Source organism: Dendropsophus ebraccatus, chromosome 3 (assembly GCF_027789765.1).
Source record: "Dendropsophus ebraccatus isolate aDenEbr1 chromosome 3, aDenEbr1.pat, whole genome shotgun sequence".
In the NCBI taxonomy this organism is placed as follows: Eukaryota; Metazoa; Chordata; class Amphibia; order Anura; family Hylidae; genus Dendropsophus; species Dendropsophus ebraccatus.
In genome coordinates this window covers 25,744,759-25,758,857 of record NC_091456.1, presented here as the reverse complement: position 1 = coordinate 25,758,857, position 14,099 = coordinate 25,744,759, and the positions used below count along the sequence as shown (strand labels likewise).

The following is a 14,099-nucleotide window of genomic DNA, read 5'->3' as shown; positions in this document are numbered from 1 at the left end:
AGAAATGTAGCTTTTCTAATAGGTAAAGAATGCGTCAATGGTAGATGGGGGGGTTTAGTGTAGGTGGATTATCTGTACATTATATTCTATTGTATGGATACCATTATAGAATACTAGTAATAATACATTTGTGTCACCACAACAAAACACTGTGATGTGCTCAGATGAAATTGCCTGATAAGGCTGGGTTTACACTACGTCTTTTTTTCATACGTTTTTGCAAAAAAAAGGATAGAAAAACGGATGTATTTGTGTGCATCCGTTGTTCCATCGACTTCCATTGTAAAAAAAAAAAGGATCAAACGCATCAGTTTTTTTAACGTACACAAAAATTTGGTCAACTCCGTTTTTGTGTACGTTAAAAAAAACTGATGATTTTTTATCCCTTTCTATTTATAATGGAAGTCAATGCAAAAACGGATCAAAACAGATGAACACAAATGCATCAGTTTTTCCGTCCGTTTTTTTTTTTTTTGCAAAAACGTATGGAAAAAACATTGCAAATACGTAGTGTGAACCCAGCCTAAGTCCAATAAATGGTGGATGTTGTACTATCCACTACGAATTGCTTCTATTCTCCACTTCATATATATATTTATATATGTATAGATAGATAGGAGATAGATGGATAGATAGATAGATAGATAGATAGATAGGAGATAGATAGATAGATAGATAGATAGATAGATAGATAGATAGATAGATAGATAGATAGGAGGTAGATAGATATATTTAGCTGATACTTGTCCTAGTATCATCCACCTCTGATTTGAACGGCTACCATTGTTATATCCACTTTTCCTGCAGAAGATCTTTGATTTCCTATTTCTTACGTTACTATAGAACTGTATGCAATCCGGCAGGCGGTCTTAACCGATGCAACATTTTCTCTCATTCTTAAATGTCTTGCCGTTGCAGTCACTAATGTGGCAGGTCCTATCATACAGACTGGATGTAGCTATGAAGCGTTATTATAGCCATGAGTGGTACATGCTCAGTCCACGTCTGTTAGGAAACCGTACAATACTACATTGTCCTTTCTTTGACAGCTCATGTCCTTCTTCATTGTGCCTCTTGGAGATCATGCATCCCCTGAACAGTAAAAAATAATAAGGAAGCCAATGGAGTTAACCCTTTCAGGGTATCGTTGCCCATCGTAAAGAAAGTAGCTAACGTAAAATAGGCAAAAGGTTTCGGGCCAAATCCCAAAACCAAAAAAAGGTTCCTAGCGCTGTTCGATGCCGACGTCAGTGTCGTGAATCCTGTGTCCGCCTCCAGCTGATCTGTCCCACATCATGTCATTGAAAAGCTGTAAGGCTCATGGGGGGAAGGGGGGAACCAGCTCAAAATTAGCCGGATTCTCTGAGCTCATCAGGGAATAGTTTCTGCTGCAGTTTATCTGCTGTAATCAGCGGCTCTATCAGAGAAACAATCTGCGGCTCAAAGGGTCTAATCTGTGGGACGCTGCTGACTGCCCCCAAGGCTCAGAGGCGCTCACTGTGCGGGATGCCTCGCTGGCTGCTGCCCTCTCAATCTCTCTTCCCTCGGGAAAGCTTGTCCTCTGCTTTGTACTGTGTGTTATGGGGAATTGTGTGAAGTCTCCTCTTCGCAACCTCTCGCAGAAGGTACGTCTCCCAATAGAGTAGGTCCGAGGGCGAGCGGTGAGATTGGGTTTATGGGATCAACAGAGGGTGGTTGTTAGGAGAAAAATATAGGACTCTAACGGCAATAATCTTTAGGTACATCCCCCCAAAAAAAGAGCAATCGTTGATGTTCAGCTGCCTTGCTTCCTCTATTTAATTTAAGACCCTTTCAGCCGAGCCATAATGCCCTCAATCCTCTCTCTATGCGTCCCTAAAGCTGATTCGTATTAGTTCTCTCTTATTTTTTTAAAACTTGAGACCGTATCCTATATTTGTAAACGTGCCCCTCGAAGCCGGTCGTATGTTCCCAAAGGACCCACGTAGACTAGCAAAGCAAATATGTCTTATAAAGGCGTGGGAATGGAAGGTCCGACAGGACCAGACGAAAACAGTTCCTTATATAGCGAGGAGATGCTATGGGAGGGAGGGAGGGAAAAGAGGTGGCAAGGAAAACAGAGACCCGGGATTGTTTATACACTGAGCCATAACCACGTCGGAAAACTGTCAAAGGATAGAAGGGGAAGTGGTGTTCATACCCATACCAGCTAGTATGAGGGATTGTGTGATCTAGAAGGGTCTATGGAAACAGAGAAGGGATTCAGGGGTTTAACTATAGATTATACTAGCTTGTAGAGCTGTTTTTGTTTTTTTGTTTTTGTTTGTTTTTTAATCCTGTAAGTTCAGTGGTTGATATTTTTACTATATAGTTACAAGCAAAGTATCAGGTAGAACCCAGATTTTTGGTGTTGACCCTTTAGTTTGCTGGTAACACTCTGTATGTTGTAAGATGCACCAGGAGGAAAGAAGCTGCCTCAGACCGGCGCAGACCGGAGAAGAGGGTGCTCAGGGACCTCTTATGCTTTTGGCTCAGAACTGCGCAGTGATGCACAACCTGCTGGGCCCAGCCTGTATTTTTCTCCGGAAGGGATTCGCTGAGAGTCGGCAGCCTGTACGTGAGTTCTGACCCTTCCATCTTCCCCATTATTGTGCGACAGGAACCACCATTCACATCGGAATGCTATCATAACTCATGTGCCCTTCACTCATTTATCATCCTTTCCCTGACAAAGACGCGGGAGAAAATGGTTAAGTGCTGCTATGTGCATTCATTATGTGGAAGTATATGCTTGCTTAAATAATTACCAGAGACCGTTATGGTGCAAAAGCTTGGAACGTTCAAGATAGTCCGGTTTTATATTCAGTTGCCTCCTCCTTCTATATAATGAATTATTATATCTGTCATGATATTTGCAAATATATCATATACCAGTTTCCATTAGAATTGGAATTTCTGATCATAAAAAAAAATTGATTAAAAAAAATTGATGCTAGTCTATACAGCTGCAATAATTAGTTCAGATCTGGTTATTACCAATACCTTGGAACACTTCTAACATGTAGTTGGTAATTTACGCCCTTACTGTACACTTTTCTACCCCTATAGGTAAATCATACGGGTACCAATGTCTCCATAATACAATAACAGCTTTTATTTTGTTGTCTATTATCATTGCTGTTTTTAGAAAATAATTTTGCAAATCTTCTTACTCAATGTCTTGTTGACTTTGTAAAAAAAACACATACTGTAGCATACAAACAAAAGCTTGACAGATGAAACAGCAGATGCAACAATGCAAGAGAAAAGAACACCGTTATAATCTTTTCCTATTTTATCCTCGATAAAGGAAGGGAACAAGAAATTTGTATACAAATGACTGCAAGCAGCATGGACAAATATAGATGGTTGAGCATTCAATGTCCTTCCCTTCTACCCACTGGCTTCTGTGTAATTATTGTCCAGATTATTGTAGTTCAACCAGTTAATCCTTTTCATTCACTGACTTCACTGCTCCCTTCTTTAGATCTAATCTTTGATTCAATATGTTCTCTTTTAGGACAGAGAGCTACGTCCAGAAGAAATAGAAGGTAAACAAAATGCAGATTTTGTCATGGAAATGAGGGATGTGTGATGCTTGCTGTGACTGGTGTGCATGCATGTACATTTATACAGGGCTGGGGTATAATAAAACTGTTGTAGTGTAGTATTATAGAAAATGCAAGGGAAGTAACAATGCTTACTGGGATTTCAGTATAGGGTTTGTGGATGAAGTGAATGGTAGGTGTTGTAAGGATTTGGAAGGCTGTATATATATATATATATATATATATATATATATATATATATATAAAATTGTAGTGTTGGGCTGTGTTCACACAAAAATGACGTCCATTTTTATTGGACAGCCGTTATTTATTGGCAAATAATAGAGAGAACATACAAACTCTTTGCCATTTAATGGCAAACATGGAGAGAACATACAAACTCTTTGCACTGAATGTCATATATGGAGAGAACATATAAACTCTTTGCAGATGCAAGGCTACAGTGCTAACAACTGAGCCACCGTGCTGTCTGTTTTTTTATTTTAAATGGCAGCCGTCCAATAAAAATATTTTGACGGTGTGTAAACATAGCCTTAGGACCCTATTCCACGAGACAATTATTGTTTGGATAATCGTTAAATCGTTTGTAACGAAGCGATAATCGTTCAATTGAATAGCAGTTAACGATTAAACGATGAACGAGATCACTTAATAAGACCTGGACCTATTTTTATCGTTGCTCGTTCACATGGAATAAGACGTCATTCACAGTAGCGACTAATGCAATTGCGACAACAAGACGACCGCTAGAACGATCATAAGTAAAGATCATCGTTCTGTGTAAATGGGTGAGCGATTTCAGGTCGTTCACAATAGCGGTCGTTTGAGATCGTTTATCGTTAACGATTATGCAAAAGATAATTGTCCCATGGAATAGGGCCCTTAGAGTGTTAGCTTGGGACAAGCACTTTATGACTTCCACAGAAATATAGCTATACTAATAGGTAAGGATTCATGGTAAAAAGAATACCTGCTTATTTGGACCTAATAAGGTTTATAGTGTTTAAACAGTTGAGCATAGCTGAAGTATGTAAATCCTAACACTACTCACAGTTTCAGGCTCACACTACGTATGAGTCCGACCGTAGTTCGTACGCAGCCGTACATGTGCGGCTGAAAGTACAACCGTGGGATAAATAGACATGCGGTTGGACCGCGAACATACGCCCGTAGTACAGTTATGCTTCCCTAGCTTGTTTCGAAGCGATCTGAAACAGGTCATTTTCTTGGGAATCTTCGCCCAGCTCAATAAAACACACAGAACCTTTTGGATCTAAAATCAAGTTCAATTTGGCTGAAATAAGTACTTCGTACGGGACCGCATGGAAATCCACGGCCGTGAGTTGGAACATTTCCGTCCTCAAACAATGGTCTTGTTCATTTTTCACGTCGCCGTATACGATCCGGCCGTAAGCTGATACGTAGTGTGCATTGTGCGGGCGTATATCGTATACTTTCAAGCGAACGCATCAACCTAAAAAGTACGTGCGTATATTTGCGGTTCGCACTACGGACGGAAAGATACGTAGTGTGAACATAGCCTCAATGTGTAGCCATGATGGAAGTCTTGTGAAGTAGACATTGTGTCAGGTATTGTATATATTATTGATGGTTCTCACATTTAGACTCATGTAGAGGAGAAGATCAAAGGAAAAAGTAGGCATGATTATAATTGACCACTGAAACCTTAAAGGGAACCTGTCACAAAGACAATGCTATCTAATCTCTAAGCATCATGTTATAGAGCAGGAAGAACTGAGCAGTTTGATATATATCTTTGTGGGAAAAGATTCAGTATAACTTGTAACATGTTGATTGAAATCCCTGATCATTCTGTGTTAGGAGTCCAGTGGGCGGTGTCACTCCATGGACAGGACTCTTTGGCATGGAAACATCAGAGATTTCAATCAATAAATTACAAGTTATACTGAATCTTTTCACATAAACATATATATCAATCTGCTCAGCTCCTTCTGCTCTATAACATGATGTTGATAGCTTAGGTAACATTTTTATGGCGATGGGTTCCCTTTAAATGTAGTGCTGTAACCTGTAATCTCTGCCAATGATATTAAAGACCATAAAAGCTAATAAACCAGTCACCATGAAATTATCAGATGCTTATATTAAATCTACTGTGTTAAAACTATTGGACATACTGAATGAGAGTGGAGCAGTATGGAGTATGCGTGAGGACAAAGTGTCAAATGTGTTAAAAGGCTGACATGTGAATAATAGGATAGGAATGTTAGAAGTATTCGATAAAATTACAAGTAAACCAATTAATATTAACATTAATATTTAGGTATAACAATAACATATTGATAATATAAAGGGAATGCACACAGGATGAGCTCATACTGCCATATGTATTTACATTTTACTGGTTTCCATTTTATTGAAGCGAATCTGTACCCACATAATCACCTCCCCAAACCCCTGTTACTGATCGTTAGATGAACTGAAGTCCTTACCGGGTGTGTTTTTCAAAATGCTCCTAGTGCCATCTTTTTGGTGAAAAATCATCTTTTATTCTCCAGCAGTGGTGTCAAAGAGGCGGGGCCTAGTGTGTCTGTGCCCTAGGCCAGCGACTCCTCTGGTATCTTCTTTTCTGCCCCACCCCCGGGTTTCTAGGAACGCCCCCGGTTGGGATCTCTGCTCTCCAATTAGCTATCTGAGATCACTACAGTGCATGCTCAAGCATTGGAAATCAGAGATCAGAGCCAGGGGTCTTCCTAGAAACTAAAAGGGCGGAGAAGAAGACACCAGAGGCGTTGCAGGCCTAGGGTACAGAAGCTCTAGGCCCCGCCTCATTGACAGCATTGCTAGAGAATAAAATATGGTTTTTCACCAGAAAGATGGCATCAGGAGCATTTTAAAGAATATACCCGGGAATGACTTTAGTTCTAACAACCGCTAACAAGGGTTTGGAGGGGAAGGGATTATTCTATGGGTACAGATTCAATTTTAATTTTTCTTGCTGTATAGTTTAACATAGTAATCTGTGCTGTTGTTTTCACTCCACCCCTTATGTACTGCAGTGTGTAAGTGACCCAATGTTCACTTACATGCTGCAACACAAAAAAAGGGTTAAAAGCAGAAGACAAGGAGATCTCTGCTTCACTGATCTGATAACTTCTGTTCTCCAGAGCTCCTGCAGTGGTCACGGGTTATAAGTGCACGAGCAGCCTGCCTATATATGCACAGTGTTCTTGTAATTGATGGGGTCGCACTGATCAAACCCCCTAATGATCAGACGATCGTCATCAATCTTGTGGATAGGTTATGAATGATGTTGGTTTAAACAGAAACTAACAGCAGATAAATCAGATAAATCTAATCTGCTGTTCTGTTTCCATAGGGCCGGAGATGACGAGAGAGAAGGTAGTTTTCTTATCCACTGCGCCATTTTTCTGAAACCTTCCTTTTTATGCTAATTAGGTGGTTTGGTGCACTGGGGGCGGAGCTATAGCATTTGGTGCGCTAATCCACCTACGTGCCTGCACCTCCCAATGGATATTCATCCACTTCTCTGCAATGATGAGCGGCCAGAGTGACGTCACTGCAGAACACTGCCTCATTATTCATGAAGAGGTAGCAGGCAGGTGGATTAGTTCCCTAAGGGCTGTAGTCCCGTCCCCAGTGCCGCCTCATTATCATATTAATAAAAAAAAGGCTCCTCCTTTTGGATGTCATGCTATAAATGGGGGAGCTGTCTGGGCTGTCCAGAGATAGGTGACTGGGGGTGAGGGGCTTTTCAATATAGTTGGTCAACTCCTCTATTAACTCCTGGTTTAGGCTATGTTCACACAATGTGCTTTTTCGTAAGACAACAGACGTTCTTTTAGTTTAAAACAACGGCCATTATTATCTATTTTTGATCTTTTCTTTTGCATTGAATGCAAACAATGGCCGTTTAGACACACAATGTAGCGAACAACAGCCGTTGTTTGATGAGAGCCATATAAAAAATAGCATTATTGGAGTCCATTTAATTTACAGACAAAAGGGGAGATTTATCAAACATGGTGTAAAGTGAAACTGACTCAGTTGCCCCTAGCAACCAATCAGCTTCCACTTTTCATCCCACACAGACTCTTTGGAAAATGAAAGGTGGAATCTGATTGGTTGCTAGGGGCAACTGAGCCAGTGCTACTTTACCCTCTTCCCCCCGCCGCACAGTAAATTAACGTTGCTGCAGCCTATGCCCGATGCTGCAGCTACGTTAATTTACGATCCAGGATGACACAGGCGCAGGAGCTGCGCCTGTGTCATCCGCAGTGGGTCCCGGCTATCAGTGGTAGCCGGAGACCCACCGCAACTCTCAGCACCGGAGCCGCGATCCGGTGCTAAGGATTAACCCATTAGATACTGCGGTCAGCACGACCGTAGCATCTATAGGGCTCTACAGAGGGAGAATTCTCTGTCCAGTGTCCATCGGGGCTCTGCAAAGTGATCGCAAAGCCCCGCTGGTAGCCATGAAAACCGGAAGCCTCAGGCTTCCGGTTTCCTGGCTACGGAGGCTGGCACGGGGAGGGAAGGCTGGGCAGCAGCAGGGGACAGCGGAGAGGGGGCAGACATTGGGACATCAGCTTATGGGATCATTATGATCCCATAAGCTGATGTCCGAAAAACAACCTGGGCATTGAGGAATCAATGACCCCAGGTCAGGAAAGGGTTACACCATGTTTGATAAATCTCCCCCACAGATTCTAAACAACAGTGAAAATTAATCTTACAGATTTCTCTGGGTAGATGTATAGTAAGTATTTGCAGGCCGCCATTGCTATACGTCATTTGTTAGTAGAATTCTTGTTTGCAGAGATGCTGATCTTTACATTGATACATTTTCTATAGAATTAAGAGAAGCCTTCAAAGAGTTTGATAAAGACAAAGATGGATACATCAGCTGTAAGGATCTAGGGGATTGTATGAGGACCATGGGATACATGCCAACAGAGATGGAACTAATAGAGCTGTCTCAGCAAATCAATATGAACCGTAAGTTATGTTCATTCTACTCTATGCACCATACTACTCCTAATACTTCTGATCCTGTAGTTCTCGTGTATGGCACTGTTCTATCCACGGATACTGGGCCCGCCCCCAGTGGGAGGAAACCCCCGCCCCTCTATGACGCGCCTCCATTTATTCTAAAGGATTCGCGTCATAGAGGGGAGAGAATTTCCCTCCAGTGCTTCAGCCCCGGCCCAGTACCCGTGGATAGAATGGCGCCGTACATGGGAACCGGGCCGCGATTCAAAACATGGACCGCAGCACTGGCTTCCCTGTGACGGCACCATTCTATCCATGGGTCATATTAAGGAGGATGTACCTGATGGTACATCCTCTTTAAATACCTCCGTAATTTCAATATAATTATGTGCTCAATTTAAAGGGGTTGTCAGATTTAAAAATACTAGTATGAGATCATGGCTGAGACCTTTTGGCCCCCCAGGGATCTCTGTATTAGTGCTGTACTCGTCTCTCTCTTGTGGCTTCATAACAAATGAATAGCGCTGACCCACGGCTCTATTTAAAATAAAAGAGTTGGGGCGCAGATACAAAGATCCCAAAGGGGCCCAGAGGTTGGAACCCCCCCCCCCCTGCTTCCCAATCTCATACTTGTCCAATATCCTGTGGATAGGAAACAAGTATTTGTAAATCAGCAGACCCCTTTAAGTCAATGGGAAATTGGCCGGCAGGACATACACTGAATAGAATAACGTCCGTAATTGATAACAACCCTCCAAATAAAAAATACAATTTTATATATCCCACCAATATTTTCTAAAGTTCATATATTTCTGTCTCAGTTGGAGGTCATGTGGACTTTGATGATTTTGTGGAGCTAATGGGCCCTAAGCTTCTTGCAGAGACGGCTGATATGATTGGAGTGAAGGAGCTTCGAGATGCTTTTAAGGAGGTGGGAATTGCACAGACTATATACCATCCTATCCCTTTTGCACCCCCTCTCTTTTGTCTCTCCATTTCTCATGACATTGTAGCCATTTTTAAAGTATTTAGTCATCAAGCTAATAAAGATCTTATGTGCCTACATTCAGTTTGACACCAATGGGGATGGAGAAATCAGTACAAGTGAACTACGGGAGGCCATGAAAAAGCTCCTGGGGCAACAGGTTGGTCACAGGGACATAGAAGACATTATACGTGACGTTGATCTGAATGGAGATGGACAGGTGGACTTTGAAGGTTAGTATTGTACGGTTGTTCAAATGAGTTAAATGTGATGGTGTTCTAGATATATGTTTATGTTGGATGCAGTTGTATATGTTGGATGCAGTCCTGGGAAGCTCTTTGGAGCAGAGCAGAGTTCAAAAGCAGCAGCCTGAAAGCCAATGGCTGAGCACAATGAAGTGCTTTGCTTCGTTACTACTGTAGATTCGCTCATCTCTACATCTCTACTGCCTGATGTGGCTCTCCCCTGCAGCCATTGACTGGGCATTTCATGTGTATCCATATAGGACACCAGGAAGTAGGGATCAGCAGGAAGTCCATGAGCTTTGGAATGGCAGGAGCAAGATTTTTTTAACCCATTCCGACCCCTGTAAAAAAAAAAATTGTTAGATAACGACTTTAAATGGTCACTCTTTTAAACAAACTTATCTGATAGCGTATGTGATTCCTAATATACCTGGAAATCACTTTATTTAACAAAATTGACTCCTTACCCCACAAAAACAACTCTAAAGGCTTTGCTGCTAGGTGTTGCCCCTCCAATCTGCAATCCACTGCTTGTTGTTAGGCTAAATCTGTCTCTAGTAACAGACAGACCAGGGCAGAACACAGGCAGTGAGGGTGGGGTTCAGCATACACTGTGAAGGAGAAAGCCTGAGAAATCCTGGGCTGTGTACCTGCAAGCTGAGCATGTCTGCCTACTGAAGATGATCTAAAATATGTCTGAAAGGTAAATCAAGGCTGCCCTTTTATTTCTCACCACAGTGCTGCAGTGTAATCTCCCTTCTTCCCCTCCCTTTAGCTTTTCATCATCAGCACTTATGCACTGGCTTACCATAGTGCAATGTGAGCAGACCTAAAAGAAATAGCAACAGCACAGCAAGGTAGGAGTTGCACTATGCACTTGCGGCTGATTTTTTCAGGTCTGCTCAAATGGAACCTTGGAAAGCCAGTGCATTAGTAACCTCTTCTACCTCAACTTGCCCTGTATAGTACTGTACAGTGTAAATCAACAGCCCACCATAATACCAGCTTGTTCAGGGTACTTTTCCCAGCACTGTATCAGGGTATAGCCGAGAGAAGGATTTGCTGTGCCATGATTAGCCAGAGAAGTAAGGGAGATGAAGCCCCTTAAAGGGTTAAAGTGGTATTCCAAAACTAACAAAATATGAGCTCTTATCCACAGGATAGGGGGTAAGTGTTCTGTCACAATGCGTCTGACCACTGAATGGTGGGTCAGCTCACGCTCCATTTGGTCTCTGTGAAGCCGCTTAGTACAGCATTCAGCTGAATAGAACGCCTGGGTGCGCATGCCAACCAACCACTCTGCTCCTTGCTATCATGGGGCATCCCAGAGGTCATACCCTCCACAATCACACACTTATCACATAACCTGTGATTAGAGGATACTTTTATATTGCAGAAGTAGACCTTTAAAAGGGTTTATGGGCATGATAGCTTATCATTCGTGGATCTGCCAGTTGCCAACACCAAGGACCCATGCCGATCAGGTGTTTGGCACCCACATTACAGAGTGAATTAAGTTTGTTTCTGTTAACTGACCTGTATCTGTAGCTCAGCTGTTATTCACTTGAATGGGAGGATGATCTGAAGTTACACAGTGAACGGAGCTAATGAACAGCTGATCGGCACTGGTGATGGGTGTTGGCACCCTGCCGACCAGTTTTTTCCTGGAGAATTCCCTTTAATATAACAAAACCAAGGTTTCTAAAAATCTTTTAAAACAACAGGTACTGGTATATCAGGTAAAAATACATCAATATCTTTATTTTTTCTCCATACAGAGTTTGTCCGCATGATGTCTCGCTGACCTTTGCTGAAGCAACGACCATGTCCCCCATCTGACTACGCTGCATTGGCAAAGCTGTGCCTGAAGTCACCTTGAAATGTCTTGGACTTGTAAGGGCAGTGCCCATATCAGCCATAACCTCCCTATTTTGGAGATGGTGTCACCATGCCTCCTTCAAGTATTCTCGTTACGGGATCCAGCACAGGCCATTCTTCCATCTAACCCTGCTGCTTTGACTTCTTGTGTGCCATCCCAAACTATCAATGTGATATCCTACAAATGGGGAACCCTGAGAGGCTTCTTTCTGACTGTTGTGCAAAATGGAAAAAAAGTCTCCAGACTAATGGGGAAAGGCAACCCTACGTGTGCATGAGCCAGCACCCTTCATGTGACTTTACTCCTAGAGGATTTGTGCAATAATAGAATAGATTCTGCTTCCTGGATTTGACCAGATATACCGTAAAAAAAAAACTACCGTACCATGTTGTGTAGGATATAGGTAGGTATGACTACACGCAACCCAAGCACTCACCTAATGAGACATCTGGTGCAATCGTCTGTCTATGATAATCCAAGAAAATTTCAGGTCCTATATAGTCCTATATTTTAGTCACAGATGCTAGAATATTTTTAAGTCTAAAAGCTACCTAGTTCCATACCCACATTCATACCTTTACATATATTCCATGTGTTTTTTAAATATATTTTTTGGTTTATTTTGCTGCATGTGGCCTACACACATACCCATTCTGTTATCCCAAGCAGAACAATAAAGAACAGTAGCAATATGGTATTATGAAGATTTGTCGTATTTCAGTCAATGTTAGATCATTGGCAACCAGTGCACTTTAAGCCTCGAATACCCATGCTATACCGTCATGTTTGCAACATAACATGGTTACTTTGCATGTTCTTTTTCGTCAAATTCAAATCATACTCTACATTCGGTTTTGTTTCCGTATGTTTATAACTATGATTTGTATTTGTCTTTTAGCTTATTTTATGCCTTTTACATTCTTTTAACCCTCCCATACATTCATCCTCATGTAGTCTCGGATTGGGAATTAGAACGCTCAGTCAATGCCAACGGTTTATCGAGACAGAGGTGTTCCTGTAGCTGAGCAGAACAGACCTATACCTCGGAAAAAAATTTTTTTATGCACTCACAAGACTTTTGCTAATACTATTACCGTCCCTTCAGATTTATCCATGCAAAGCAAATCAATGTCACTTCCCTTGATCGCCTGTAACGTCGTAAGAATCTCTTGCCTAATGGAATGAGACAGTGTAAGAAAGTTACCTTCAGGCTTGAACTGGCCATTCACTTTACCAGCATTTCCACCACCCCCCACAGGGTATAGATCCCTCCAGCATATGAAAGTCAGGGGTATCTTGGGAAAACTCATCCTCGTGTTTGAACAGCGATTTCCTAACATCTATATTAGAGAATGAAGTGCATGTTAGATATTCTATATTACTTCTGGGTCATAGTGAACATCTAGAACTAGTTCTCCTGTTGGCTCCCTTCCTGCACTACTATCGACCATCATATTATACCAGTATGTTACATAATGTGTGGACTTATTTATGTGTTGATTCTCGGTCATTTAGTCTTATTGATCGCATTTTCTAAAAGGTCTGGTTTTAATAGAAACCAACAGTGCCAACACCATCAGTATATGAAGCATTATGATAGTATGTGTATTCTGTGTATGGTTATTTTTATTTGCACTCTATTAAAGACTACAGATCGCATTTCTGGCTGCAGACACACACACACATATACGTTATGTAGCAAAAGCTATTATCCCAAATAAGATTTCACTTTCTTTCTCGACTTTCTTTGAGTCTCAAAGTCCTTACAGATACGATCCCAAATGGTTTCATTTTGTTACTTTCTGGGTTTTCAAGCTGTTAATATTAAACCTTTGTGTATTTTTAACTTTTCATTTAATTGTTCAAATGACCCTTAAAATCCTTTATTAAAACAGTCGATGACTTATGTTGTTATTCATGTAGCCTATTGCAATTGAAAGTTGGACGACTGACTTTTATAGTCGATATGCTTTCTAACATCTACATATAAGGAGGAAGCCACCGCTGGATGACCACCCATGCCGGATGGGACCAATTGTACAAGGATATGCGTACAAGGAGAAAGTAAGGTCACAGCGGAATCAAAGGTCCGGTCAAATGAAGCTGTATCTTTATTGGTCACTATTCATACAGTGCAATGTTTTGGCAGCCATGCCTTTGCCAAGCATTGTCGTGGCAAGGTTGCCTAAACAGTGCTGTGTATGAGCCTATGAAAGGGGTCCGTGGAGCCTCAGTAGTGAGTCTCAAAACACGGGAATAGACAGATATCCCTCCAGAGAAGGAGAACCTGTTGCCAAGGAGTACCTCCCAGTGGGGAGATCACTAGACCACCCTGATACGTAGCCCCTTAAGTCCCACTCGGTTGCGAGTATTGGGACAAAAATAAGGAAATACCAGGGTGGCCCCTT

General features: G+C 41.8%; 1 protein-coding gene across 2 annotated transcripts in view; it reads left to right on the top strand.

Moving 5' to 3' along the window:
- The window catches only part of CABP1 (calcium binding protein 1), a 33,243-nt gene extending 19,658 nt beyond the window's left edge, over positions 1 to 13,585 (top strand). Inside the window, exons 1-6 of one of the 2 annotated variants that reach the window (XM_069961256.1) lie at positions 2,135 to 2,592; positions 3,539 to 3,569; positions 8,445 to 8,588; positions 9,404 to 9,513; positions 9,653 to 9,800; positions 11,591 to 13,585. In XM_069961256.1, coding sequence (XP_069817357.1) covers positions 2,431 to 2,592; positions 3,539 to 3,569; positions 8,445 to 8,588; positions 9,404 to 9,513; positions 9,653 to 9,800; positions 11,591 to 11,616 — 621 coding nt within the window. In that variant the 5' untranslated portion in view covers positions 2,135 to 2,430 and the 3' untranslated portion in view covers positions 11,617 to 13,585. Of the gene's footprint in view, positions 1 to 2,134; positions 2,593 to 3,538; positions 3,570 to 8,444; positions 8,589 to 9,403; positions 9,514 to 9,652; positions 9,801 to 11,590 lie in introns of those variants that run through there. The other variant, XM_069961257.1, reaches the window with a different exon arrangement.
- Positions 13,586 to 14,099: the final 514 nt, after the last annotated feature.